This window comes from Eptatretus burgeri, chromosome 7, assembly GCF_056783735.1.
Source record: "Eptatretus burgeri isolate ZD-2024b chromosome 7, Ebu_testis_v1, whole genome shotgun sequence".
Taxonomy (NCBI): Eukaryota; Metazoa; Chordata; class Myxini; order Myxiniformes; family Myxinidae; genus Eptatretus; species Eptatretus burgeri.
The window spans coordinates 97247422-97272902 of record NC_140967.1 but is presented as its reverse complement, the minus strand read 5'-3'; the positions used below and the strand labels follow the sequence as shown (position 1 = coordinate 97272902).

General features: G+C 45.1%; 2 protein-coding genes across 4 annotated transcripts in view; one reads left to right on the top strand and one right to left on the bottom strand.

The window, feature by feature from the left end:
• The window catches only part of BBS1 (Bardet-Biedl syndrome 1), a 90073-nt gene extending 83387 nt beyond the window's left edge, over positions 1-6686 (top strand). Inside the window, exon 17 of the mRNA XM_085889731.1 lies at positions 6415-6686. Within this exon, the coding sequence (XP_085745857.1) occupies positions 6415-6465 (51 nt within the window). The 3' untranslated portion in view covers positions 6466-6686. The remainder of the gene's footprint in view (positions 1-6414) is intronic.
• The window catches only part of TRIP11 (thyroid hormone receptor interactor 11), a 102498-nt gene that overhangs the window by 61785 nt on the left and 15232 nt on the right, over positions 1-25481 (bottom strand). For all 3 annotated transcript variants that reach the window (XR_015060403.1, XM_085889718.1, XM_085889719.1), the window contains exons 4-6: positions 5543-5785; positions 5394-5456; positions 5065-5209 (exon numbers count right to left, since the gene is read on the bottom strand). Coding sequence is in view for 2 of the 3 variants with exons in the window: in XM_085889718.1 (XP_085745844.1) it covers positions 5065-5209; positions 5394-5456; positions 5543-5785 (451 nt within the window). In the remaining variant the exon portion in view is untranslated. The remainder of the gene's footprint in view (positions 1-5064; positions 5210-5393; positions 5457-5542; positions 5786-25481) is intronic.

Below are 25481 nucleotides of genomic sequence, written 5' to 3'. Positions count from 1 at the left end.
CCATGACGCATCCCACCATTACCAATAAGTACAACTATTTATTTCGGTCGATAACGGCCATATTGGTTTCATGTAGCAAGTTCTCAAACTTAAAGTCCTCCCGGTTAATCGATGATGGACGTGAGGCTTTATGTTGAGAGGTTCAGTGGATCAGAAAATCCGAATATATTTTGTTTTGGGGTGGAGGGGGAGGGGGGGGGAATAATTGCAAATCAAAGTTGACAACCAAGACTATGGACCGTTCTGCTTCTTCATAAGATATGTACTGTATCTAATGAATTGTAACAACCCAGTGAAGTTACGTATCATGTAGTGGTCTCTACGAAAAAAAACGAGTCACAAAATATGGTGGAGTTAATAAATAAACAAGCCGGTAGGCGACGAGGGATCCGCTAGGATCGAAGCGCTGGATACGATGCTTTTCATTCTGACCGATCCACCGACGAAGATTCATTGCCAAGACGTATTGGTTCACATACAATTGTTCCTCTGCCTGGCAAGATTTTTCCTATTGCATATTTTGTCAACTGGCACTCTTCACAGGACTACAATTTGAAAAATAAAACCTAAATCAAAAATTGGCTCGAGTAAAATTTTCTAAATATCTCGAAGTGTTTAATTCCGAAGTCTCGTTTCTCCACATTCAAAACTGTAAGACAAGTATTGAAAATAGTGAACGTAGGTCGAGAAAAAGTATTTTTTCGAATTTTGCGTATTTCAGCCCAGACACCCTTGGTGATCGAATCTGGAAAAATGCTGCGGTTCAATTTTGTAGTAGTTATTAAACTCTATCCATACACCGAATTTGAACTAAACTCGGTGTTTGCAGCTAAATCTTGTGTCCCAAACCCATCACTATCTCTACCCACTTTACCCAGTCGCACCCAACTGTCCCTGGACTCTGTATCCTTTTCTCCTGACAAGGTGGAGAGCTTGCTTTCAAACCTCGAGTCAGATTCTGCAACCGGTCCAGACGGCATCAGCCCACGTGTCCTCAAAGCCTGCTCTTCTGCTCTTGCTCACCCTCTCTCTGTTCTATTCACCCTCTCATTTTCCCAAGGTCATCTGCCATCTGCTTGGAAATCTGCTAACATCACTGCCCTGCATAAAAAAGGTGCAAAAACAGATCCCTGTAACTATAGACCAATCAGCCTTCTCCCAATCATCAGCAAGGTTATGGAATCCATCATCGCTTCAGACATGAAATCCTTCCTCTTCTCCAATGGCTTGATTTCCAATCATCAATTTGGTTTCAGACCAGGTCACTCTACCCTAGATATGCTGCTACTGCTCTCCCATCAATGGATGGAGGTCCTCAATGCCAGACAGGAAATCCGAGCCGTATCCCTGGACATATCACGTGCTTTTGACACAGTCTGGCACCCTGCCCTACTCACCAAACTCTCTTCCCATGGTATTCAAGGCCATCTCCACTCATGGCTCGCAGACTTCCTCTCCTGTCGCAGTCAACGTGTGGCCCTAAATGGAGTTCTTTCATCCCCTCTTCCTGTGCAGGCTGGAGTTCCTCAAGGTAGCGTTCTGGGCCCTGTTCTTTTTCTGGTTTTCATCAATGATCTCTCGGACTCTCTGGAAAATCCTCTATTTCTCTTTGCCGATGACTCCACCCTCTGCCGTACCATCTGTCATCCCTCAGACCGGCAAGCAGCAGCTTCTTCGCTCACTGCAGATCTGGATAAAATCACAAACTGGTCCAACACGTGGAACATGTCTTTCAATCCAGACAAATCTCACACTCTCACTATGTCTCTTCGAAAGGACCGTTTACAAAACCCCCCATCCACTTTCTCAACAATCCTCTGGAAGAAGTCTTTTCTTTCAAGCTTCTGGGTCTCACTATCTGCCATGACCTTTCCTGGGAAAGTCACATTTCCAACCTTGCCTCAAAAGCCAGTCGCCGACTGGGAATCCTCCGTCGTGCAAAGTCCTTCCTCGGCCCTCTTGAGCTCCTGACCACTTACAAAGCTTTTGTCCGTAGCCTGATGGAGTACTGCTCTCCCCTCTGGGCTGGTGCTCCTGCCTCCCACCTTTCTCGACTTCACGCTGTCGAAACCAGGGCTTTTAAGATCATTGGCATCTCCCGCAATGAAGCTGAGTCTTTGGGCCTCTCACTCAATCACCGCAGGTTGGTCGGTGGTCTTTCTGTCTTCTACCGACTCCTCTCCAGCCTTGCCCCCTGCTCTCTCTGTGATTTGTCCCAACCACATTTCCACAGGGCGCTCAAGGTCCGCCAACAACCCCCTTCTGGTAAAACTACCAAAATCACGAATCACTGCTCATCTTCACTCTTTCATTCCTCTTTTTTCCCGCCTTTGGAATAAACTTCCTCACTCTATTCTTTCCCATTCTTCCCTCCAGGCTTTCAAAACAGCTGTTCACCACCACCTCTTATCTTCCCCCATCCAAATCCTCGATCTTTTCTACCCCCGATAATCCACCCAAGCCCACTTCCTTCAATTCTCCTGCTTTCCTTCCTGAAAGTCCCTTTAATGTCCATCTTCCCCTCGCCATGTTCCCCGTCCCATCCCCATCCCTCTCCCTTCCACAGTTCACCTGTGTCTGTTCCCCAATGTTTTGTCCCTTCCACTCCCGCCCCTCTTGTCTCATGCCTCCTTGCTGTGAGTTGTGTGTTAGCTCTCATACGAGCCTCGACCAAGGTATACAAAAAAAAAAAAAAAAAAAAAAAAACGTTCCGCCGTCGACGGTTTCCGAGGTCAAGGTCACTTAACATATTCCCTGGTTCACCACCTTTCCGCATTCGGAGGGCTGCCATTCAGAAACTATGAGAGATAGAGGAACGTTATACTGTCGCGATAACTAGATGGGGATGCAAGGAATAGGCAGGAGTTGGTCCGGTTGCTCCACCTATCATAGAAGCCGCGCTACGTCAGTTACCGTTTGGGTTCTTAAAACGCGGTTTTTCAGCCGCTGCATAGCAACGGGTGGTTGCTTAAGGCTCTGTCACACCTTGACGATTTAGGCAGCGTTGGCCGACGTATGAAAAATTTGTCTAACACGCTGGCACACGTCGAATACGTATGGGTAAGTTTTGTATACGTTAATAGCATGCTGGCATAAGTCTTAGTATGCTGGCATACGTCGTAGTACGCCAAGCTGTTAGACAAATTTTCCATGCTTGAAATTTTTTGACGTATGCCAGTGTATGACTCACACATTCCGCATAATGCTGGCCATAAGTTGTAGGCACGTTACGCGATCGTTGACACACGTCGACATACGTTACTTGTAAGTTACTCATAAGTCGAAACACGTCGAGGTAATGGTTAGCGTCAGTGTTCCAGACTCCCTGGGATTTTATTTATTTATTTATTTTTTCTTCGGCATGACGGTGATGTTGACACTTAGATTTCTAGTGCGGTTATAATATAATATAATTAATAGGCTGCCGCTCAACGATTTAAATCATAACCGCACTAGAAATCGAAGTGTCAACATCACCGTCATACTGAAAAAAACAAAACAAAAAAAAAACAGGGAGTCTGGAACACTGACGCAAACCATTACCTTGACATGTGTTGACTTATGAGTAACTTACAAGTAACGTGTGTCAACGATCGCGTAACGTGCCTACAACTTATGGCCAGCATATGCGGAACGTGTGTCATACGCTGGCATACGTTGAAAAATTTTCAACATGCTGAAAATTTGTCGACGTACTCAGCGTACGATGACGTACTGTATGCCAGCGTGCTTCAGCGTGCTCTTAACGTATACAAAACTTACCCATAACGTATTCGACGCGTGTCAGCGTATTCGGCAACTTTTTCATACGTCGGCATACGCTTGCTAAAACGTCAAGGTGTGACAGCAGCTTGACACTTCGATGTCTAGTGCGGTTATGATTTGAATCGTAAAGCCGCAGCCTTTTAATAGGCTACGCCACGTGATCGTCGGCGATATGCTGCCGCACGCTATGCATAAGTTAGACTATCGTTGGGCATAGGTTGTGAACGCTGACAACACGCTCAGCATTCGTTGATATAAGTTATCTATATGTTATCGAAACGTTCTGTGTACGTTACTAATACGCTATGCATACGTCCAACTCGTTATGAATACGTCCAAAACTGGAAAAAACATCAATAGTTCAGCATACGCCAGCGTTTTACATATATTTTGATAACTTGCCATACACTGGCTAAAACGTCAAGGTGTGACAGGGCCCTTAGCAACGAAACTCAAACGCGCACACTCCCAGCCCATATGGCACCTGTTCGCCAAGTTTCATCGGAATCGGTTTGCTGGTTTGTGCTGTGGAGCCTCACGTTGCAGACACACACACACACACACACACACACACACACACACACACACACACACACACACACACACACACACACACACACACACACACACACACACCCCCCGACAATAACGGATATCTAGCGAATCCCAATGAACAACAACAACAACATAAGGTCAAAAAAGGGTTGAAGAACAAGAATGATCTCTCGGTAGAGCACGTACCTCCACCATACTGAAAGGTTTACGTTTTGTATTCGACGGGTAAGCCGGATCTGTATCCAGACCTGAACCAAAATCTAATCTGCTAGGATCAGGACCCTAAGATCCCAATCCAGCCACTCTAACCGCTAAGCCAATGCCAGGCCTATGCAGAGCAACTGAACAAAACAAACACAAACAATAGCTCAGCAATAACAATCAGATTCCAGCAGCAATACTCACTTGAATGGAAGAGTGAAGAGTAAAGGCCGCCAAGCCATACTAGATTGGAAGCCGAAAAAGGTAGATTGGTAGATAGGTACACAAACAAATAAAGGAAGAAAAATAACCCAACAAAAATTCCATATGGGACAACACCGGTAGACATCGACAGAAAAAAGAAAAATCCAGAAGGCTATTCTGCTTACGGTGCCAGTTTTTGGCAAAATGCAACTCTCTTATCGGAAAGTTTTTGTCTGCAACAATTTCATGCCGAATGTACAAGGTGTACACACAGGAATCCAATCTCGCATGCACAAAGCTCAGCATGGCACCTAACCGCCCATTTTCGTTCGTGGTTACCGGCATAGCTGTGTCCTGTTGCCTGGTCGAGCAGCTGCCTTTGGCGCTGTGTGATGTCAGCCAACTGTTGGCGGTGCAAGTCCTGCAAAGCGGCAAGTTCTTGTTGCCGAGAGTCCACCTCCCGAGCCAGCTGTGATTGGAGCTCCTGGAAACACAATGAGTTATAAACTTGACTATTACTTCTATTCAAATGAATAAAGATGCAGTAATTGACACGACTTCAAGAATAAAACACCATGTCTTACAGACATTCGATTAAAATCGGAGAGATTTACAAATCGTTTTGAGAGTCATGAAATCACATCATCAAAATAGCAAAACCTCATTACCACAACAGTGACTTGCAGCTGCCGGAGTTCATCATCACTCGGGGCATTACCTCCGGCTGTCGTCTGAAACACAAGCCCCAACAATGCCCGTGATAAGAGTAAGACCCAACGGCACACGGGGTTCAGGATCTCAATAAAAGGTGCTATACCTGTGCAAACAGTCGCCAATGCTCCACCTCGACTTTGAGTCGAGACACCTCATTGCTGAGCCGATGGACCTCTCCTTGGCTAGAAAGCAGCTCGCCGAAGTCCACGTCATCACTGTGAAACCCGGACGCACGGTGGACCTGCACGGGCGAGTGTGAAGCTTCCCGGCAATCCCGATTCGTAGAATGAGCAAGCAGCTGCTCCTGGAGATCAGCCTGCCGTGCCTTCAAATGGTTTATTTCCACCTGCGAGTTCGGATACAAGTGAAAATCATACATCTGGAAGATGCACGAGGTACCGTCTGCCATTTCTAGCTCTCACTTAAATGCACACTGTTGCATGAAGTTACAACGATTTGCACCGAAGGACAGCGAACTCTGGATGCTTCACCATTTCACTGGAGTTGCTGTGATTCTCAGTCATCTTGGATACTGAACTTGAACATTTGTAATTTGTTTCAATGATATAATATCATTCCTTGAGAAAACGATCCAATATTGTAAAGGAATAGCAACTTAAAATCATGTTAACATATACCACCCAGATATAGGAAGTTCACAAAATAATAACTACAAGATTGAAGTCGATGACATGCCTTTGCAAATCCCCACGCTTCCCACCTGGAGGAAGGTTGAAAGACGGCAAAAGGTTCCACCAGGAGTGACTCGATATCGAGTTAAAAATTAATTTCCCGTTTTGATCCCCGTAACCCCAAGTCCCCTCTCCCTGCGACATGAACCGGGGGTCGAATCCCCCAAGAATTGTCCCACACTTCATGTGTCACCCAATGTTGATCACATATACAATGTTTCATTAAAAGGTGTTTAAAAATTTGCACCTAATTGCATTTTTTGGGCTTTTGAACCCACCCCAGGGGGCAAGGCCAAACATGACACTGCTCTTGAACCTTTGTGCCAAGTGGTGATCATAACGACCAAGTTTGGTGAATTTCTGCCCAACCGTTTCGGAGGAGATAGCATGGCGGACAGATGGATGGATAGACGGAGCAGAATACAATATCTCACCATTATTTATTTATTTACGTGTGGGGGTAATGAGCGTGCAGGTGGTGAAAGTGGAAACGAAACGTGGTCACTTTCTGATGCAAATCCCGGCCTCTGACAGTTTATAGTCGGGTCAGCAATTGAGCCCAGACTAGACAACTGAGAGGCAAGTATTCAATGTCTGAGGTAGCCTGCCTGCCCTTTCAATAAACACTTGTTGAACATTCCACTCGGTCCTTGATTGTTTTTGGTAAAACTTGACAGTGAAAATGAAACAAACATATCATGTCAATGTCTCGTGCAAATTCTACTTCAAAACAATCACACTAAAATACACCAATTCTATGTACGTACGTATGTATGTATGTATGTATGTATGTATGTATGTATGTATGTATGTATGTATGACCCTTATTGAATTTAAAATGGCTCAGCTGATCTCCAAATTTTACATACATGCTGGGGGTATCAGCGAACCGGTCGTGGGCACAATTAAAATTGGCCCTCTCCTCAATGGTGGGGGAGGTGACCTGGACAAAAGACGGAGTAACCTTTGCATATTAGTGCACATCCAATTTGAATATAAAGGAGTGGGGGCAGGAGGTGCAACAACAATTATGAAGGGGGCTCACAACCACAGTTTTTATAAAGGGGGCAGGTGTACCCATGGCGTTGTGCAGTACATTTCGCCAACACCCTAATTCGCTCCCGGAGGAAGGGGGTCTTTACTAGTCTGAATAAATCTTGGTAAACTTATTAAAATACGTATTCAAACGGTGTGTGTGTGTGTGTGTGTGTGTGTGTGTGTGTGTGTGTGTGTGTGTGTGTGTGTGTGTGTGTGTGTGTGTGTGTGTGTGTGTGTGTGTGTGTGTGTGTGTGTGTGTGTGTAGTTTTGCCTAGCTTCCTTCTTGGAACTACGGTGCAATCATTGGTCTTTATTTTGATGATACTGATCCATCATGCGATATAAAAAGGTCATTTGTTTTTTTTTCCCCATCTGAGCACTGAACTAGATGAGGTCAAATCAGAAAAATGTTTTGCCATCACCCTACATTTAAATCGTACTCACGATGAAAATTCCTCTACCGTCTACGGCCACGGCCTTTGGTGTCCCGTCACTCATCCCAGGGGTCACAACGAACTCGAAGTCCCAGTTGACTTTCTTGGCCATCACGTGATATTTAATGTTCTGAAATCCTAAGGACCTTTACAGCATCCAACCATGTGAAAAAAGCTGGCCAATTTACCCTTCATCACTATCACCAATTTCAACATGCAACTATCAACTTCCCCACGGTTCGGGTGGATGGAGAATGTGAAGTATTTGCAAAATAAAGTATATACACTACTGTCCTGTAAATGTAATCTGATGGATGTTTGTGTGGATAAAATGTTATGCATTGTATGCCATGAAAATAAGAAAACTTTTTTTTGATCGAATCAAAACTTTAAGATGCATGAATCCCAAGAATCCCAGGGATGTGGAGGAGGAAGGGAATCCCAGGAAATGGACGAGGCAGGGAACTTGGATCTCCTTGAGAGTGAAAGCAGTAGCATTTTGTCGCCTCTCGAGGGGTGGAGCTGGGATCGCCTCAAAGAGGCGGAGTTTTTGTTGCCTCGGGAGGGGAAGAGCCTGGATCACGCAGGTTCGGTGCATTTTGGAGGATTGGGAGTTCTAAGAAGACTCAGAGAGAGCGAGAGAGTTGAGTCTGAAGAGAACAGTGCTGAGGAGAACAGTGAGAGAGGAGATCATCCTATCAGCATGCCTCCATGTACCTGTTCTTGGTGGTCCTCACAATCTCTCTTTTTTTTGTATACCTTGTCAAGGCTCATATAAGAGCGAACAGACAACGCACAACAAGGAGGGCATGAGACAAGAGGGGCGAGAGAGGGAAGGACAAAACAGTGGGGAACAAAGACATTAAGAGATCTGTGAAATGAAGAGGGATGGAGCGGGGAACACGGGACATACAAGATGGACATTACAGGGACTTTCAGGAAGGAATGCAGGGAATTTGAAGGAGGTGGATTTGGGGTGGATTAACGGGGGTAGAAAAGATCGAGGTTTTGGATGGGGGAAGATAAGAGGTGGTGGTGAATGGCTGTTTTGAAGGCATGGAGGGAAGAATGGGAAAAAATAGAGTGTGGAATTTATTCCAAAAGCAGGAAAAAGGAGGAATGAAATAGTGAAGGTGAGCAGTGATTCGTGATTTTGGTAGTTTTACCAAAAGGGGGTTGTTGGTGGATCTTGAGCGCCCTGCAGTAATATGGGGGGCGGGGGGAACATATCGCAGACAGAGCAGGGGTGGGGGGGGGAGACCGGAGAGGAGATGGTAGAAGACAGAAAGACCACTGGCCTGCCTGCGGTGAGAGAGTGAGAGTCCCAAAGACTCAGCCTCACCATGGGAGATACCAATGATCTGAAATGCCTTGGTTTCCACAGAATGGAGCGGAGAAAGGTGAGAGGCAGGAGCACCAGCCCAGAGGGGAGAACAGTACTCCATCAGGCTGCAGACGAAAGCTTTGAATGTGGTCAGGAGCTCAGGTGGGCCGAAGAAGGACTTTGCACAACAGAGGATTCCCAGTCGGCGACTGGCTTTGGAGGCCACGTTGGAAATGTGGCTTTCCCAAGAAAGATCATGGCAGATAGTGAGACCCAAACATTGAATGAAAGGACTTCTTTCAGAGGATTGTTGAGAAAGTGGATGGGGGGATTTTCCAAACAGTCCTTTCGGAGAGACATAGTGAGAGTGTGAGATTTGTCCGGATTGAAAGACATCTTCCACGTGTTGGACCAGTTTGTGATTTTATCCAGATCTGCAGTGAGTGAAGAAGCTGCTGCTTTCCGGTCTGAGGGATGACAGATGGTACGATAGAGGGTGGAGTTATCAGCAAAAAATAGAGGATTTTCCAGAGAGTCGGAGAGATCATTGATGAAAACTAGAAAAAGAACAGGGCCCAGAACAACTCCAGCCTGGACAGGGAGAGGGGATGAAAGAACTCCATTTAGGGCCACATGTTAAATGCGACTGGAGAGGAAGTCTGCGAGCCATGAGTGGAGATGGCCTTGGATACCATCGGAAGATAATTTGGTGAGCAGGGCAGGGTGCCAGACCGTGTCAAAAGCACGTGATATGTCGAGGGATATGGCTCTTATTTCATATCTGGCATTGAATACCTCCATCCATTGTTGGGAGAGCAGAAGCAGCATATCCAGGGTAGAGTGACCTGGTCTGAAACCAAATTGATGATCGGAAATGAAGCCATTGGAGAAGAGGAAGGATTTAATGTCAGAAGCGATAATGGATTCCATAACCTTGCTGATAATTGGGAGAAGGCTGATTGGTCTGTAATTGCAGGGATCTGTTTTTGCACCTTTTTGTGCAGGGCAGTGATGTTTGCTGATTTCCAAGCAGATGGCAAATGACCTTGAGCAAATGAGAGGGTTAATAGAATGGAGAGAGGGGGGAGCAAGAGCAGAAGAGCAGGCTTTGAGGACACGTGGGCTGATGCCGTCGGGACCGAATACAGAATCTGAGTCGAGGTTTGACAGCAAGCTCTCCACCTTGTCAGGAGAAAAGGATACAGAGTCCAGGGACAGTTGGGTGTGACTGGGTAAGGTGGGTAGAGAAATTGATGGGTTGTGGACACAAGATTTCGATGCAAACACTGAGTTTAGGCATTCAGCCTTTTCACGTGCGGTATCCAGCAGTGCGGCCATTTGAGGTAAGGGAGGGGATGGAAGGGGAACATACACCAGAAACAGATTTGATTTGACGTCACCAGGATTTGGAGGATGGAGAGAGGTTTGAGAGTTCAGACTTGAGATTCGAAAGATGTTGTTTTCTGGCTCTCCTGAGGGTAGATACATACTTGTTCCGAGCTTTAAGGAAGGAACTGAGATTACCCTCACTTGGGTTTGCTTTCCATGAAGCAAAGGCAAGTTGTTTCAGGACAACTGCCTCGCCACAAGCTTCAGTGTACCATGGGCGGGAGGGAAGGGTAAGACAACTGAAGACGAGCGGGGATAAATCTGTGCATGAGGGAGAGCAAGTTTCTTTGAAGGAATTCCCAGGATGAGTTGATGTTGGAGAAAGTAGCGATGGGAGACCAGTCAAGAAATTTGATGGCTGTTTGGAGACCCTGCCAGTCGGCCTAAGTGAAATGCCTGACTCGACGACGCTGATGTATTTCTCTGATAACAGCCAGAGATGTTCACTTTGAAAAGAATGTGGTCAGAACAACAGATTGGAGTGAAGGAAGAACAGCAGATATTTTCAGGGAAATTTGCCAAAATCAGATCCAGAAGAGATGGAGTACCATTGGTTGAGATCCGGGTCGGGAAGTTGACCGATTGATTCAGTCCCAATGAGTCAGAAGTATTTTGCTGAAGTGCCATGATGGGTGAGAGAGGTACCCACACCGAGCCAACTGGCATGATGACAATTGAAGTCGCCACATATGAGGAAGAGAGAGTTTGGATGAAAGGATAGAAGTTGGTCCATGTTTTCGGATCGTGAGGTGTAGATGGAGTCATCACTGTTCGGTGGACGGTATAGTACACATATATACATGAGGTGGGAGTGGAGGGGAAGCCGTAGCCAGAGGTATTCCTGGGGGTGTGGGGGAGTGAGGGCAGTGCATGGAGAGTGAGGAATAGAGTCTTTGATGAAAAAAGCAACTCCTCCACCAGGACGAGGCTCAGGTCTATCATACCGCAGGAGGGAGTAACCAGGCAGAGATACTCAGGAGTCAGGGACGTCTTAAGGGAGGAAAGTTTCTGTTAGGCAGATTATGTCAGGTTTGTCAGTGGCAACCTGTATGGAAAGATCTGCAAGGTTTGAGCGAAGGCCCAGAATATTTGAGGTCCACACTGTTTATGAAGAGGGAGGGGAGGAGGCTTTGGGTGCAGGGGATGAGAGGGGAGGGGGAGGGTAGGACAAGGGAGGAGGGGGGGGGAGGTAAGAAGAGTTGTTGAAAGAGTGTGGGGGATTGCAGAAGAGCGAGGGGAGGGGGGAGGAGGACGAGGAGAAAAGGCTCTGCGATGCTGGCTTGAGGTGCAGTGGGGAGTAATAAGAGAGGGGGCAGAAGGCAGTTGAGGTTTTGAGGAGGTGGAGTTATGAGATTGAGGTGAGAGGGCAGGGGAAGGAGGCAGCTTTGTGGTTGTGAGAGGGGAAACTTTGAGAAGGGTGAGCAGAGAGCGTAGAAGCTGATGCTTGCTGGTCTGAGAGATGACAGATGGTACGGCAGAGGGTGGAGTCATCAACAAAGAGATATAGAGGATTTTCCAGAGAGTCAGAGAGGTCATTGATGAAAACCAGAAAAAGAACAGGGCCCAGAACGCTGCCTTGAGGAACTCCAGCCTGGACAGGAAGAGGGGATGAAAGAACTCCATTTAGGGCCACACGTTGGCTGTGACAGGAGAGGAAGTCTACCAGCCATGAGTGGAGATGGCCTTGGACACCATAGGAAGAGAGTTTGGTGAGAAGGGCAGGGTGCTTGACCGTGTCAAAAGCACGTGGTATTTCTGGGGATATGGCTCTGATTTAATGTCTGCCATTGAGGACCTCCATATTTTGTTGGGAAAGCACAAGCAGAATATCCAGGGTAGAGTGACCTGGTCTGAAAAAATTGTCGTGTCTGTACGAACGAGGTCACCAGTGACCTGGTTCGTCCACTTAAAGACCACATTCCCCCTCCCACTTGAAAATCCAGTCGATTCATAATTTTTTTTTTCCTCCTTGCAGCAGTAAGGATGAAGAGAGGGCCAGTGCACTGAGAAAGGAACATGTTGCCATGCCTCCTTGAGGTTATTTCCTCTCCCCTCATATGAGCAAACAGAAAGGGCAGCTGAGCAAACAGACTACATGAGCTGTCCATTCGGAAAGACCAGAATGCAAGAAAAAATTGTCGTGTCCGTACAGTTCCAAAATGGCAAGCACAAAAAAAACCCCCAAAAAAACCACGTGGACAGAAGACACTTTAATGCAGTTATATAATCACGTCACAACCATTGTAATATCTACCCACTATTCAATGCTTGCATCAAACCTTACGAGTCATCTACATACATTTAGAAATGACATTATTTGAACCTCTACTCTCCCCTCCCCACACCATTCATAATATGCAATAGGGCCGCTTGTAATCAATATTAAAGCACAGTAATGTCTCCATATTCAAGAACCTGTTATTTTTGTTGCATCAGTCTATGCATGCTCCCTGAGGCTTTAATTGTTTAAATACATCAAAAAGACTAACAAAATCAGAGTACCAGTAAATTGTGGGTTTTAAAAGATTTTCAAGATGAAAAAAAAATGAACAAAAGCTTTGTCAGGGTAGCAGGATAGCTCTGTTGGTAACATGCTGGTTATCGAGATACCCAGTCTGCGATCGATCTCCTTCAAACGAAACAAAAATCAAACTTAACACTGGCATTCTATCGTGCCATGGGAAATTTTGGTGCACATTTGAGTGCAGATCAACCTGGACTTTGGAAGGTTGACAAGGATGTGGTGACTGCATGAGCACTTGCATGGGATGGGGGGAGAGGAAAAAGGGCAGAGAGTGCAACACCCAATTAGAGATCGACGACCGAAAGGCTGCTACCATATATTTGGTATGAGATCAAAGACCCATGTGGGCTGACAGGATGGCCAAGAGGTATGAGCACTTGCTTCTGAGCCATCTCGCCTGGATTTGAATCCTGACCCAACTACAAACTGTCATCCAGGTGTTTCACAACAAGGGTGATTAATCAATGTGTGTGTGTGCCATCACTCGGATGGCAAGTAAACTGGCGTCCTGTCTGCTGGCATTAGTTAGTGGATGTTAAAGGTCCCAAGGTGTCCTTCGAGAAGGGTAGGCGAGCTATCGCCAGCATCTTGAACAAATTACAAATTCTTGCTCTAACCTACAGAAGGTGTTGCATCAGCGGCACGGCCGCACCCTCAGCCAATGATGGTATTCACAGCCATGAGCTGCATGTAAAAGAAGGAGACCCACACCATCAGCACCACCCACCGTCACATCGAAGGGAATACCAATGACTTGTCGTGCTTTGGACTCTACAGTAGACAGGTGGGACAAATAATGTTCAGCCCACAAGGAAGAGCAATAATCTACTGAGCTGTGAACAAATGCTTCATAAGCTACGAGTAGTTCGGCAGAAGCAAGGAAAGAACTTGACCAAATGGAAAATACCAATTATTTGCCAGGTTTAGAGACCAGCCTGAATATTTGGTCTGCTTGGGAAAGATTGTGGCTGATAATGAGGCCCAAGGGTTGTACAGAGCAATCTTCTTCCAAACGTTCATCAAAGTAGTAGGCAGGTGGGTTGGATTGTGTTTCTGCCCAAATATCTCCTGAGGCTGCTTGTCTTATGGAAGAACAGCGTGATGTCAGCATAAATTGCTTCACATTCAAAATACAGTTTGACATTTATTTTGAGCTTGGAGAGCTCACCAAAGCAATGATTCCAAGCCAACCAACTCATTTCGGAAGTTATTTTACCGGAATATTATTCCGGTAAGTTATTCGGAAGTTACCTATGCATTCACAATTCAATAATGGTTAACACCCTGATGACGCACCGATTGATGGAACAAGAACAATCTTTTCATTCAGTACTCTCGACTCCAATCGGTTAAAACTGGAGGATGAGTGGGATTCGATGGATGCAGCCAGGTGATTCGAGAAGCAAGAAATGATGGAGGGGGGCGGGGGGGGAGGGACGTGAGCGATGAGAAACACAAGCAGCCGCACAAGTGTGGGAGCAGGAGAGCAGAGCTGCAAGTGCGAAACACTACAAATGCATTTTTTTTTTAAATGAAGAGGTCACCTACCTGTATACAACAGGTAAACAGCACGCCCGTGCCCCAATTATAGGTAAATCCTGAGCCCCAAATGTACTTCATGGCACCCGATACATCATGCTGTTCCACAAACTACGCCAAATTGTTTGACTTTGGAGGTCCAAGCATAGATGAAACCAAGAAGCTCGATTATAATCCAGAGATTATTTTCTTTCATTTTTAAGCATCAATCTAAGGATCATGGAGGGACTTGTACACATTTTCATTGCAAGACAAAGACATCAGACTTGAAATTCAACATTAACTAGGCAGAGGTACACGGCATTCGGTAGGCTGAACAGTTTATGTTTTGTATCCCACTGAAAGGCTGGATCTACATCCGGACCTTAACCAAAATCTAATGGGCTTGTTCTTGTCAACTACCCAACTCGTCCACCAGGTTTTGTCATAATCCTTCCCATAACTTTTTGAGACATTGTGTTACAGTGCCTTCAGAAAGTATTCACACCCCTTGACTTTTGTCACATTTTGTTGTGTAACAGCCTGAATTTAATAGGGATTAAATTTAAATTTTTTGACACCGATCTACACAAAATATCCCATAATGACAGTGAAAACATGTTTGAAATTTTTACAAATGAAGTAAAAATGACATACAGACATATCGAATTTACATAAGTATTCAACCCCCAAGTCAATACTTTGTTGAAGCGCCTTTGACAGCGATTACAGCTTCGACTCTTCTTGGGTATGTCTGCATCAGCTTTGCACATCTGTATTTGTGGATTTTCTCCCATTCTTCCTTGCAGATTTGCTCAAGCTCTGTTAAGTTGGATTGTGAGCGTCGGTGAACAGAAATCTTCAAATCTTTCCACAGATTCTCAATGGGATTCAAGTCTGGCCTTTGGCTGGGTCACTCAAGGACTTTCACATTCTTATTCTGAAGCCATTCCAGTGTTGCTTTGACTGTATGCTTGGGGTCATTGTCCTGTTGGAATGTAAATCTTCGCCAGTCTCAGGTCTTTTGCACTCTGAAGCAGGTTCTCAAGGATTTGCCTGTATTTGGCTCCATTCATTGTTCCTTCTATCCTCAGAAGTCTCCCAGTCCCTGCCACTGAAAAGCATCCCCACAGCATGATGCTACCACTGCCATGCTTCATGGAAGGGATGGTGTGAGATGGGTGATGAGCTGTGCTCAGTTTTCACCAGACATAGCACTTTGTATTCAGGTCAAATAGTTCAATTTTCGTCTAACTAATCAGACCACATAATCTTTTGCGTCAGGCTCTGTCTTTCACGTGCCTTTTTGCAAACTCCAGGCGTATTGTCATGTGCCTTTTTTCAGGAGTGGCTTCCATCTGGCGACTCTACCATAAAGCCGAGATTTTTGAAGTGCTGCAAAGACTGTTGTCCTTCTGGCATGTTCTCCCATCTCAGCCAAGGCTCTGTCGTTCTGTTAGAATAGTCATTAGGTTCATGGTCACCTCCCTAAGGTCTTTCTTGCCTGGTGACTCAGTTTGGTCAGACAGCCAGCTCAAGGAAGAGTCTGGGTAGTTCCATAATCCTTCCATTTCCTAATGATGGAGCTCACTGTGTTCTTGGGAATTTTCAACACTCTAGAAATTGTTTTATATCCTTCCCCAGATCTAAACCTCCTCACAATTCTATCTCGGAGTTCTACGGACAGTTCCGTGGACTTCATTGTGGAGTTTCTGCTCTGACATGCACCGTCAAATGCAGGACCTTATATAGAAAGGTGTGTTTCTTTCTAAATCATGTCCAATGAATTGAATTGGCCATAGGTGGACTCCATTGAAGTTGGAGAGACACCTCAAGGATGATCAAAGGAAATTGGATGCACCTCAGCTCAATTTGGTATGTCATAGCAAAGGGGTTGAATACTTATTGACACAAGACATTTCAGCTTTTCATTTTTAATTAATTTGTAAAAAATTCCATTAGAAAAAAACAAATTCAGTTTTGACATTGTGGGGTATTTTGTGGAGATCGGTGACAAAGCATCTCTATTTAATCCATTTTAAATTCAGGCTATAACACAACAAAATATGAAAAAGTCAAGGGGTGTGAATACTTTTTGCAGGCACTATATACTGTCGGACCCCGGCATTCGCAGAGTGTTGGACCCCGACATTCCGCGCAGTTATTTTTATTTTGGAATACATTGTCGAAGTTCGTACGAGAGCTAACACACAACATATAACAAGAGGAACTGTGGGACCTCTCCTGGGAAGGCCACATCTCCAAGCTGGCCTCCAAAGCCAGTCAGGAAGGAAAACAGGGAAGATGAAGGAGGTGGGTTTGGGGTGAATTAACGGGGGTGGAAAAGATCAAGGCTTTGGATGTGGGAAGATATGAGATGATGGTGAAAAGCTGTTTTGAAGACCTGGAGGGAAGAGTGTGATTGAAGAGTGTGTGCGAGTTTGTTCCAAAGGTGGGGGAAAAAAAAGAGGAATGAAAGAGTGAAGGTGAACAGTGATTCTTGATTTTTGCAGTTTCATCAAAAAGGGGTTTTTGGCAGACCTCTAGTGCCCTGCAGAAATAAAGGGGGGACAGAGCACAAACAGAGCAAAGGGAGGTGGGGGGGGGAAGGCCAAAGATGAGAGAATGGAAGGCAGAAAGACCACCGACCTGCCTGCGGTGGGACAGCGAGAGCCTCAAAGACTCATCTTCGGAACGGGAGATACCAATGATCCTAAATGCCTTGGTTTCCACAGCGTGAAGCCGAGCTTGGTGAGAGGGAGGAGCACCACCCCAGAGGGAAGAGCAATACTCCATCAGGCTGCGGATGAAAGCTTTGAATGTGGTTAGGAGCTCAGGTGTGCCAAGGAAGGACTTTGCACAACGGAGGATGCCCAGTCGGCGACTGGCTTTGGAGGCTGGCTTTGAAAAATGGCTTTCCCAGGAAAGATCGTGACAGATAAGTGAGGCCCAGAATCTTGAATGAAAGTCCTTCTTCAAGGGGATTATTGAGAAAGTAGATGGGTGGAAGGGGGGCGTTACAGACAGTCCTTTCAGAGACACATAGTGAGAGCATGACATTTGTCAGGATTGAAAGACATGTTCCAAGTGTTTTACCAGTTTGTGATTTTATCCAGGTCTGCAAAGAGTGAATTTGCAGGTCATACTGTGTGACCTGCATCTGTATTTGTGCTTCGTGAGGTTTTTTATTATTATTATTTTTTTTTTTTTTAACACTTCAGGACTGGTCTCCTACATTCAACACCACCGATATCAATTCAGCCTGGGAATTCTTCCCCAGAAAACTGCTCTCTCTTCTGCACAAAATTCATCCCATCTTGTCTTCAATTATCTTAACTATCCTCCAACTCTTGGTACTCTGAATAATGTGGTGAGGCTGTTACTTTAAAACAACTTTCATTCTCCTCCTCGAAGGCAAATCCGACCGAAAGTAACCTCAGATCATTCCACAAAGCCATTCCACAAAAAACAAACAAGCACGTCTTCCCTCAGGAGAGCCAGAAAACAACATCTGTCCAATCTCAAGAATGAGCTTTCAAACTTGTCACCCTCTAAAAACCATGCGGCACCTTGTCAAGTCAGTCTCTGGTGTATGCTCCACTTCCATCCTTTTCCTCACTTCAAATGGCACCACAGCTGACTCCACTCGTGAGAAGGCTGAATGCCTCAATCCTGGGTTTCCTTCAAAATCTTGTGTCCCTCCCCCCCTCCATACACATCCTTTCCAGTCGTACCCAATTGCTCCTGAATTTTGTATCTTTCGCACCTGAAAAAAGGTGGATAAGTTTCTGGCAACCCTCGACTCTGACGATGCAACTGGATGGCATCAGTTTACGTGTCCGAAAAACCTGTTCTGCTGCTCTTGCGCGTCCTCTCTCTGCCCTTTTCACCCTGCCATTTACCATAGGTCATCTTGCATCTGCTTGGAAATCAGCCCACATCACAGCATTATCCCTTAACTACAGGTGCAAAGTAGAAGGGCACTCAGTAGAGCGCAAACCTCCACCACGTAATGCCTGATCGACGATAACATATTGGGCACAATACATTTTTGAAATATCATGCTATATATCGTTATTGGCCCTATCTCTCAAAGGTGAAGAATCACTTTAAAAGTTAAATAATTCTCGTATCCAGATCCGGATTTGGATCTTCAACAAAATCGAATCAATTAGTCATGGTCACACACCCAATGTGTCCACCGAGTTTCGTCCGAATCCGTCCACAGCTTTTTGAGATGTCGTGCTATATATAATTTTTGGCCCGATCTCCCAATTGAGAAGGATCACTTCAAAAATTCTAGCAGTCAGATCCAGATCCGGATCTTCACCAAAATCTAATAAGTTTGTCGTCACACACCCAACCTGCCCACCAAATTTCATCCGGATCCATCCACAACTTTTTGAGATATCCTGCACACAAAGACAGACAGACAGACAGAAAGAGGTGAAAACATCACCTCTTTCACCCTCAGTGGTGGAGGTAAAAAGGATCCCTGTAATGACAGCCCAATTAGCTGACTTTTAATCATCAGCAAAGTCATGGAATCCATTATCACAGTTGACATAAAATCATTCCTTTTCCCAAATAGCTTCATCTCTGATAATCAATTCAGATTCAGATCTGGTCACACTACCTTGGACATGCTACTTCCACTCTCCCAACAATGGTGGAGGCCCTCAATATCAGACATGAGATGAGGGCCGTCGCTCTGGACACATCTTAAGCTTTTAATACAGTCTGGCATCCTGCCTTACTCTCCAAACTGTCTGCTTATAGAATCCAAAGCCAACTCCTATATTGGATTACTGACTTCCTCCACTCTCCTAGTCAACGTGTGGCTCTCAACGGAACGCTTTCACCTCCTCTCTCTGTCAGGGCTGGAGTGCCCCAAGACAGTGTTCTTGGCCCCATCTTATTCCTCATCTTCATCAATGATCTCACTGACTCTCTGGAAAATCCTCTTTATCTCTTTGCTGACGGCTCCACTCTTTGCCATGACATCCCTCATCCTTCTGACAGATAGACAGCAGATTCTTTAATCTCCTCAAACCTTGACAAAAGTCACAAACTGCTCAAACACAATTTTGCTCATGCATCCATATTGTCTACTCTTTGCATTCTCCCTTCCCCCTCATTGTTACCTGCATCCCTTGTTTGTCTGTCTCCATCTACATCTACTTTCTCCCTCCGCCTTGCTGTTGTTGTTTCCCCTTTCTCCTGCTGTTATTTTTGTTATGTTGTGTCCTAATTTGTTCTGTGTCATCGCTCTTCCACGAGCATCGACCATGTTGAAAAAACAACAAAAAAAAAAAAATCAATCCCCCGACATTCGCGGACGCTGACATTTGCGGCATTTTTCAGGAATGTATCCCTCACTAATATCAGGGTCTGACAGTCTATAGTTTTAGCCCTATTGCTCAACAATGAAGAATCAATTTAAAAAAATTATTTTAGTATCCAGATCTTCGCAAAAATCGAATCAATTCACCCTAGTCACACACCCAACCCGTCCACAAAATTTTGTCCGAATATTTACGAGATAGCCTACTCACAGACGGAGAGACAGGACGAACAAGGGTGAAAACATAACCTATCATAATCACAAGGATATCACAAGGATATCAGTACACTGGACATATACATGTAGTATATTGGACTTGGACCATGGTTCCGAGCCGATGGCTATGCAGAAAACTTGAGGCCTCATCACAGATGTCAATGTAGAAAAGGACGCCCCAAAGGAATCCCAATCGTACTCCATTACGTCATGGTAACCTGGCGAAGAATTTGTCAGGCAGCCTCTCCAGAAACAATGTGTGATGTATTTGTGCTGAATAGCCAGCACTGTCTGCAATGGTGTTCCAAAGTAATGAACAAGAGCTTCTCACCAATATTTATTTGCTTATTTAATTTTTAATGAGCACACTGTGACACTGTACGAGTTTGCCTATCATTGGGGAGAGGACTGTTCAGCATAAGGTCAATCATCCACAACAAGCAACAAAAGAGTTACATGTTGAAAAAAATAAAAAGATAACCCAATGTGGATAAATAAAATGGATCAGTCTGAGGACTGTTCTTTGTGGGATGCCACCAGTCTCAACGGTAGATCATAAGAAAAGTCGCGATCAAGACCGACGCTTTAATTGCATGAACTCGAGATTGCTGAAAAGGACCCCGTGATGCCAATGGCACGGACCACCTGGAGGCAGGCTGTCGTGCAAACACAACATCCATCTCAGAAGATGCCTTTTATCTCTTGCTCGAGGTTCAGTCTCCATCCTTTACTACTGATATAAACGGCATGTCCTAGTGATGTTTGATCAACAGGTTGGGCGACAGTAATGACTCGATTGATATCTGCTGCAATTATGGATTTCATCATTTTGCTAATGATGGGAGAGGTGGGGGATTAAACAACCATATAAATAAGTGAGTAAAATAATGATTTAATGAATGAATGGCCAAATGTTTCGTGGATTAGGAACGGCACACCTCTTCTGGATTGGAGCTCTGTTTGCCACCTCTCAAGGATACATGGAAGCTGCGATGGAGTAGGACTAATGCTCTGAGCTGCGAGAACACGTTGACATTCGATTGTCGATGCTCTCTGTTCATTTGACGATGATGTTAAAAATAATAATAAGAATAAGAACAATCAGACCAAAGGCAGCCTCCATTAAGGAAACTCTGAACCGAAAGGCAATATATATCCACCATGGAAACACGAACACCTGGAGCAAATGACAATTCTCTACCTCTCTCTTTCTATACCAGATTTCACAATGTAGCTTAGTTTAACGGTTTGAATTAAAAGGATATTGGTAGACTGGATGACATGATATTTGTACAATGAGAGTATCACATGACAATGGCACAAAGAAAGAGAGTTCAAAATGACCGTGCAAAGATGTTGCCGATAAATTATCGCTTCCCTTTTCTTTTCCGGCAACTGTAAAAGGGCCGGCAGCAACCAATTATATGAATCAGTAAACACAAATTCGGAGGACAAAAAGAAAAGAAGCTTTCAACAAATCACATGAACGAAGGAAAGGACAAAGAGACGTTGCACATATCAATTGCAAGACCTTACCTGCTGAGTGAGATTCCCACCAAGATGTGCAAGGATACACCACGATCCCTTTTCTCGACATCTCCTTGAACGCGAGCATGGCAGGTCGTCGAATATTTCCTCTCGAGCTCTTACCAGAATTTGTTGCTTCTTTTCGATAAAAGTCACTTGGCATCAAGCGAAAACTAATCATCATCAGTCATTGTACCTTTTGGCCTAAGAGCACAAAGCAAATGGACAAATCGATGGCTTCCATCTGCTCCCATAAATCTTTCCACCATAATCTCAGACTTTTCATCACGGGCTCTCTCATCTTCAGGCCCTCTCCTCGTTAGCTGGTGGCAGAACTGTGCCACAAGCAATCGCCCTGCACTAAAGGAACAGGGATGCGGAAAAGCGAGAAGAACATGTACAGCACAAAGATCCAACGTCCCCCAATTGCTTGAGCTAATTTTACAGGTACTTGCGGTGGTAAAGGAAGCCGAGGTTCGGACACTGAAGGACGCCGTGGACGCCGAAGGCTCGGTGGGTCATTAAGGATGAAAATGATTGGAACAGCATCAACCTCCTCTGCACAGTTTGTTGGGTTATCTCAGGCTCTCTCTACTTGATGTCCAAGACCGACTAGGCGTTGAAGTGATTAGCTAGCATCCTCTGGCAGTGACTGACGAACTAGAGTGTGCTGGTGCTTACCCCACCCTTACAACACTTCCTCTCCCCCCAACCCCACCCCACCACCACCTCCCCAACCTTTCCCAATCCATAAAGCACTCATCTCGGAGCAACCACGCCGAACCACTGACTTTCCACCCCCACCGTCACTGCCACACCCGGCTTGCGACTGCAATGCTAACCATGCCAGAAGGTGATGAGACGCATGATTGCAACATTTACAGCGCAACTTGGAAAAAAAACAACGAAGTGTATTGACAACAGCTGAACAAATATCACACGCTGATATGCAAATTATTAACTATGGTGCGCAAGGACATATTTTTTTAAATTAAAAAAAAAAAAAAGAGAAATGAAGTTTCGATGCAATAAGAGGGGATTTGACCCACGTATGTCGTTAACTACGTTCCATTCAACGTATCCAATATTATAGGATACTTTATGTGCACGTGATTGGGGGAAGGGATACCAGAATTAACGGCCCCTCCAAAGATCGGAATGCTCCACAATGCAGCACTCGCTCCTGCCCAGGCGTTAGAACTGAATTTTAACATTCTGAATTAACGACATTGAGAATCGGGTCCAGAACCTGGGCCTGCTCAGAGGCAAGGACGTCAGCAATCCACGAGACTTCCTGCAGCCATTTCCACCAAAATGTTAAAAGGAATGGCAGCTCTATAAAGCTCGCTACGAATACATCGAGCGCTCCAAACTACCAATCACACGTGGAATGGTTAACTCAAGCTAATGGAACGAAACATAAATGACAGCAATGAGCGGTGAGAGCCTGCCCGAATTACCCTTTGAGGTCATGCTCTGCATTGTACATCCCTAGGGCTGTCTCGCGGCAATTACCCTCGGAAAGGCTGATGGATCTGCAACTCTCTGGCTCTCTTGGAGCCAAGGCCCATTCATTAAATGGTGCAACATTATTTGCCTTGTAAACGGTGCCGCATTGGTGAAACGCTTAAAAAGCGACGGACGGAGCAGCAGGATAAGGTGGTGTAAACTCCCGGGCACAAACACGAAGTGGAAACAGATATCTGAAGACCTTGTTATTTTGTATACAAAATGTAAGTCCATCAAAAAGTGAGGGGACAGAGGGTAAAAATGGAAGCATAGCGACAGTGGGGCCACAGTTGGACACAACAAGCAAGGGAGAGAACAAACAGGAAAAGAGGAGAGATGAGAGGGGAGGAAACACAGCAACCTGCAAGTTCGAAGGTTGGCTTAGGTAGGGGTTTAATTGGGATAAAAGGGATATTTGGTAGGGATGGGGGAAGGGAGTGACATGAAAGGGAACTGCTGCATGAAACTCTGGAGGGAACAGAGCAATTGAACCGTCACAGGATGACAGTTCCACAAACGGGAGAAAAGAGGAACAAAAGAGTGAAGGTGTGCCATGGGGAGGGGGTTACAGGAAGAACGTGTGCGTCCGGGAAAATTGAGGAGGGTTGGAAAACTCAGAGAGCGCAGGGAGCACCGACCAGAGGAGAAGCAGTGAAAAACACTCCCGATTGTGGAACCGTCCGCCCGTGTCCATTGTCTGGTATTCCACTCGAGTCGTTCAAGTGCGTTGCCCATCACCACCTCATGTGCTCACCCATGCACATCAACAATCTTTTCTGCACTCGCCGAATCTTTCCCATTCTGTTCCTCTCGAGGATTATCTTTCCTCCTTGTTCATTTTCATTACTCCCCCCATGCCCCTCCTATACCCACATATTTTGATAGTCTGCAAACCTGCTGCCATTTGTCATTTAAATTAACAAGCCTAGATCCTTGAGAAGAAAAAAAAAATAATAGAAACCACCGACTTGTCTGCGATGTGAGAGCATTAAACTCTTGTACTTCAGAGAGCAAAAGTCTCTCTCTCTCTCTCTCTCTCCATAGAGTGCAGCCTGTGGCTGCTGGTTGCATCATTGGTTGGGACGCGGCTATGCCGCTGATGCAGTGTCCCCCTTACCAGTACACTGGTACTCATTTTGCCGAACTCGGAAAGATGACAGGCTGAGTCAACCTCCTGGTGTATTTTAATTCAGCGGCCAACGGGGCTTGAACTCAGGACCCTAGGATCCCAAGTCGCCACCCGAACCACTAAGCTAACACCAGGCTTAGAGAGCAACAGTAAAAACACTTCATTGAAGAACTACTTCAGCAACAGACTTAAGAACTTAGGATAATGGAAACTTCATTTGAGGTCGAGATTTCCTTTACAATGGCATCATATAATAATAATAATAATAATAATAATAATAATAATAATAATAACCAGAGCAAAGTTTATGGCACACCATCGCAAATTCCCACACTTCCTGCCAAAAGCAAAGGTGAACAAGAAAACGAGCAATCAGAGATTGCAGACCCTTTCCAGGACTTGTTTTGTGTAGTTTTATGTGGTGTTTGTGTTCTGGTGTGTTACAGAATGAATAAGAGACGTAATGCGAACTGCCACTTTATAACTGCTTGCAGTGATGACCGGGTACCAACACGTCCCGCTTTGATTGGACACACTTGACCTTGACCCATGACGTTTATTATTATTCAATTTAATTTATAATGGGATTAAAATCAATTCAATTCAAATCAAATGGAAGACCAAATAGGTACAGTCCTTCATTGGAGTAATCAGAAGGAACCCGAACAAGCAAAAAGCAAAGATGAAGTCATCAGGAGGAGCCTGGATATGATTCACATTTCAGCTGCGACAACTCTACCTTCAAACCCACGCAGGCACAGCTAAGTGAGCCTTTTACAAAAAAAAATAGAATGAAAAAACAAAACAAACAGAAAACAGATCAAAAAATTTAAACAATTCTGGTTGCCAGACCAGTTGCAGAGATGCCAACTTTTGGAAATCAGAATTAGGGAGGATTTTCAACCGACACCAAATTATGTGCGCCAAGCGCACATCTCGAGCGCGGAGCGCTCGACCCTTGCGCCGGGGTCCATGGCCCGCCTTAGGGCCCTGGAAGCTCTGGGGTTCTAGACGCTCTCTAGTGCCCTCTGAGCCCTATTTTGGAGCATTTAACATGTTAAGAATTCCCACTTTTTGAACAAAAAAAGGGGAAAATTGTGCACTTTTTAATGTTACGTGTATGTTAATATTAGTAAGTTAGGGGACAATCAAAGATTAACAAAAAGCACAAAAGAAGCAATATTTTTCTTACCTTACTGGCTGGTACTACTGCTGCTTGCTTTTTCCATGGCAGCTTTGCTGAGTGACAGCTGTGTGGCTCTTTTAGCCCTTCTGATTATGTCTTTGCTGTATTCTCTCTGGTAGCAAGGGGTGCTATGAGCTAGTTTTTCAATTAAGAGAGCTTCCAGGGTTTTGACACTCAAATTGGGACGAAATTCAGTATGATTCTTCCGTACA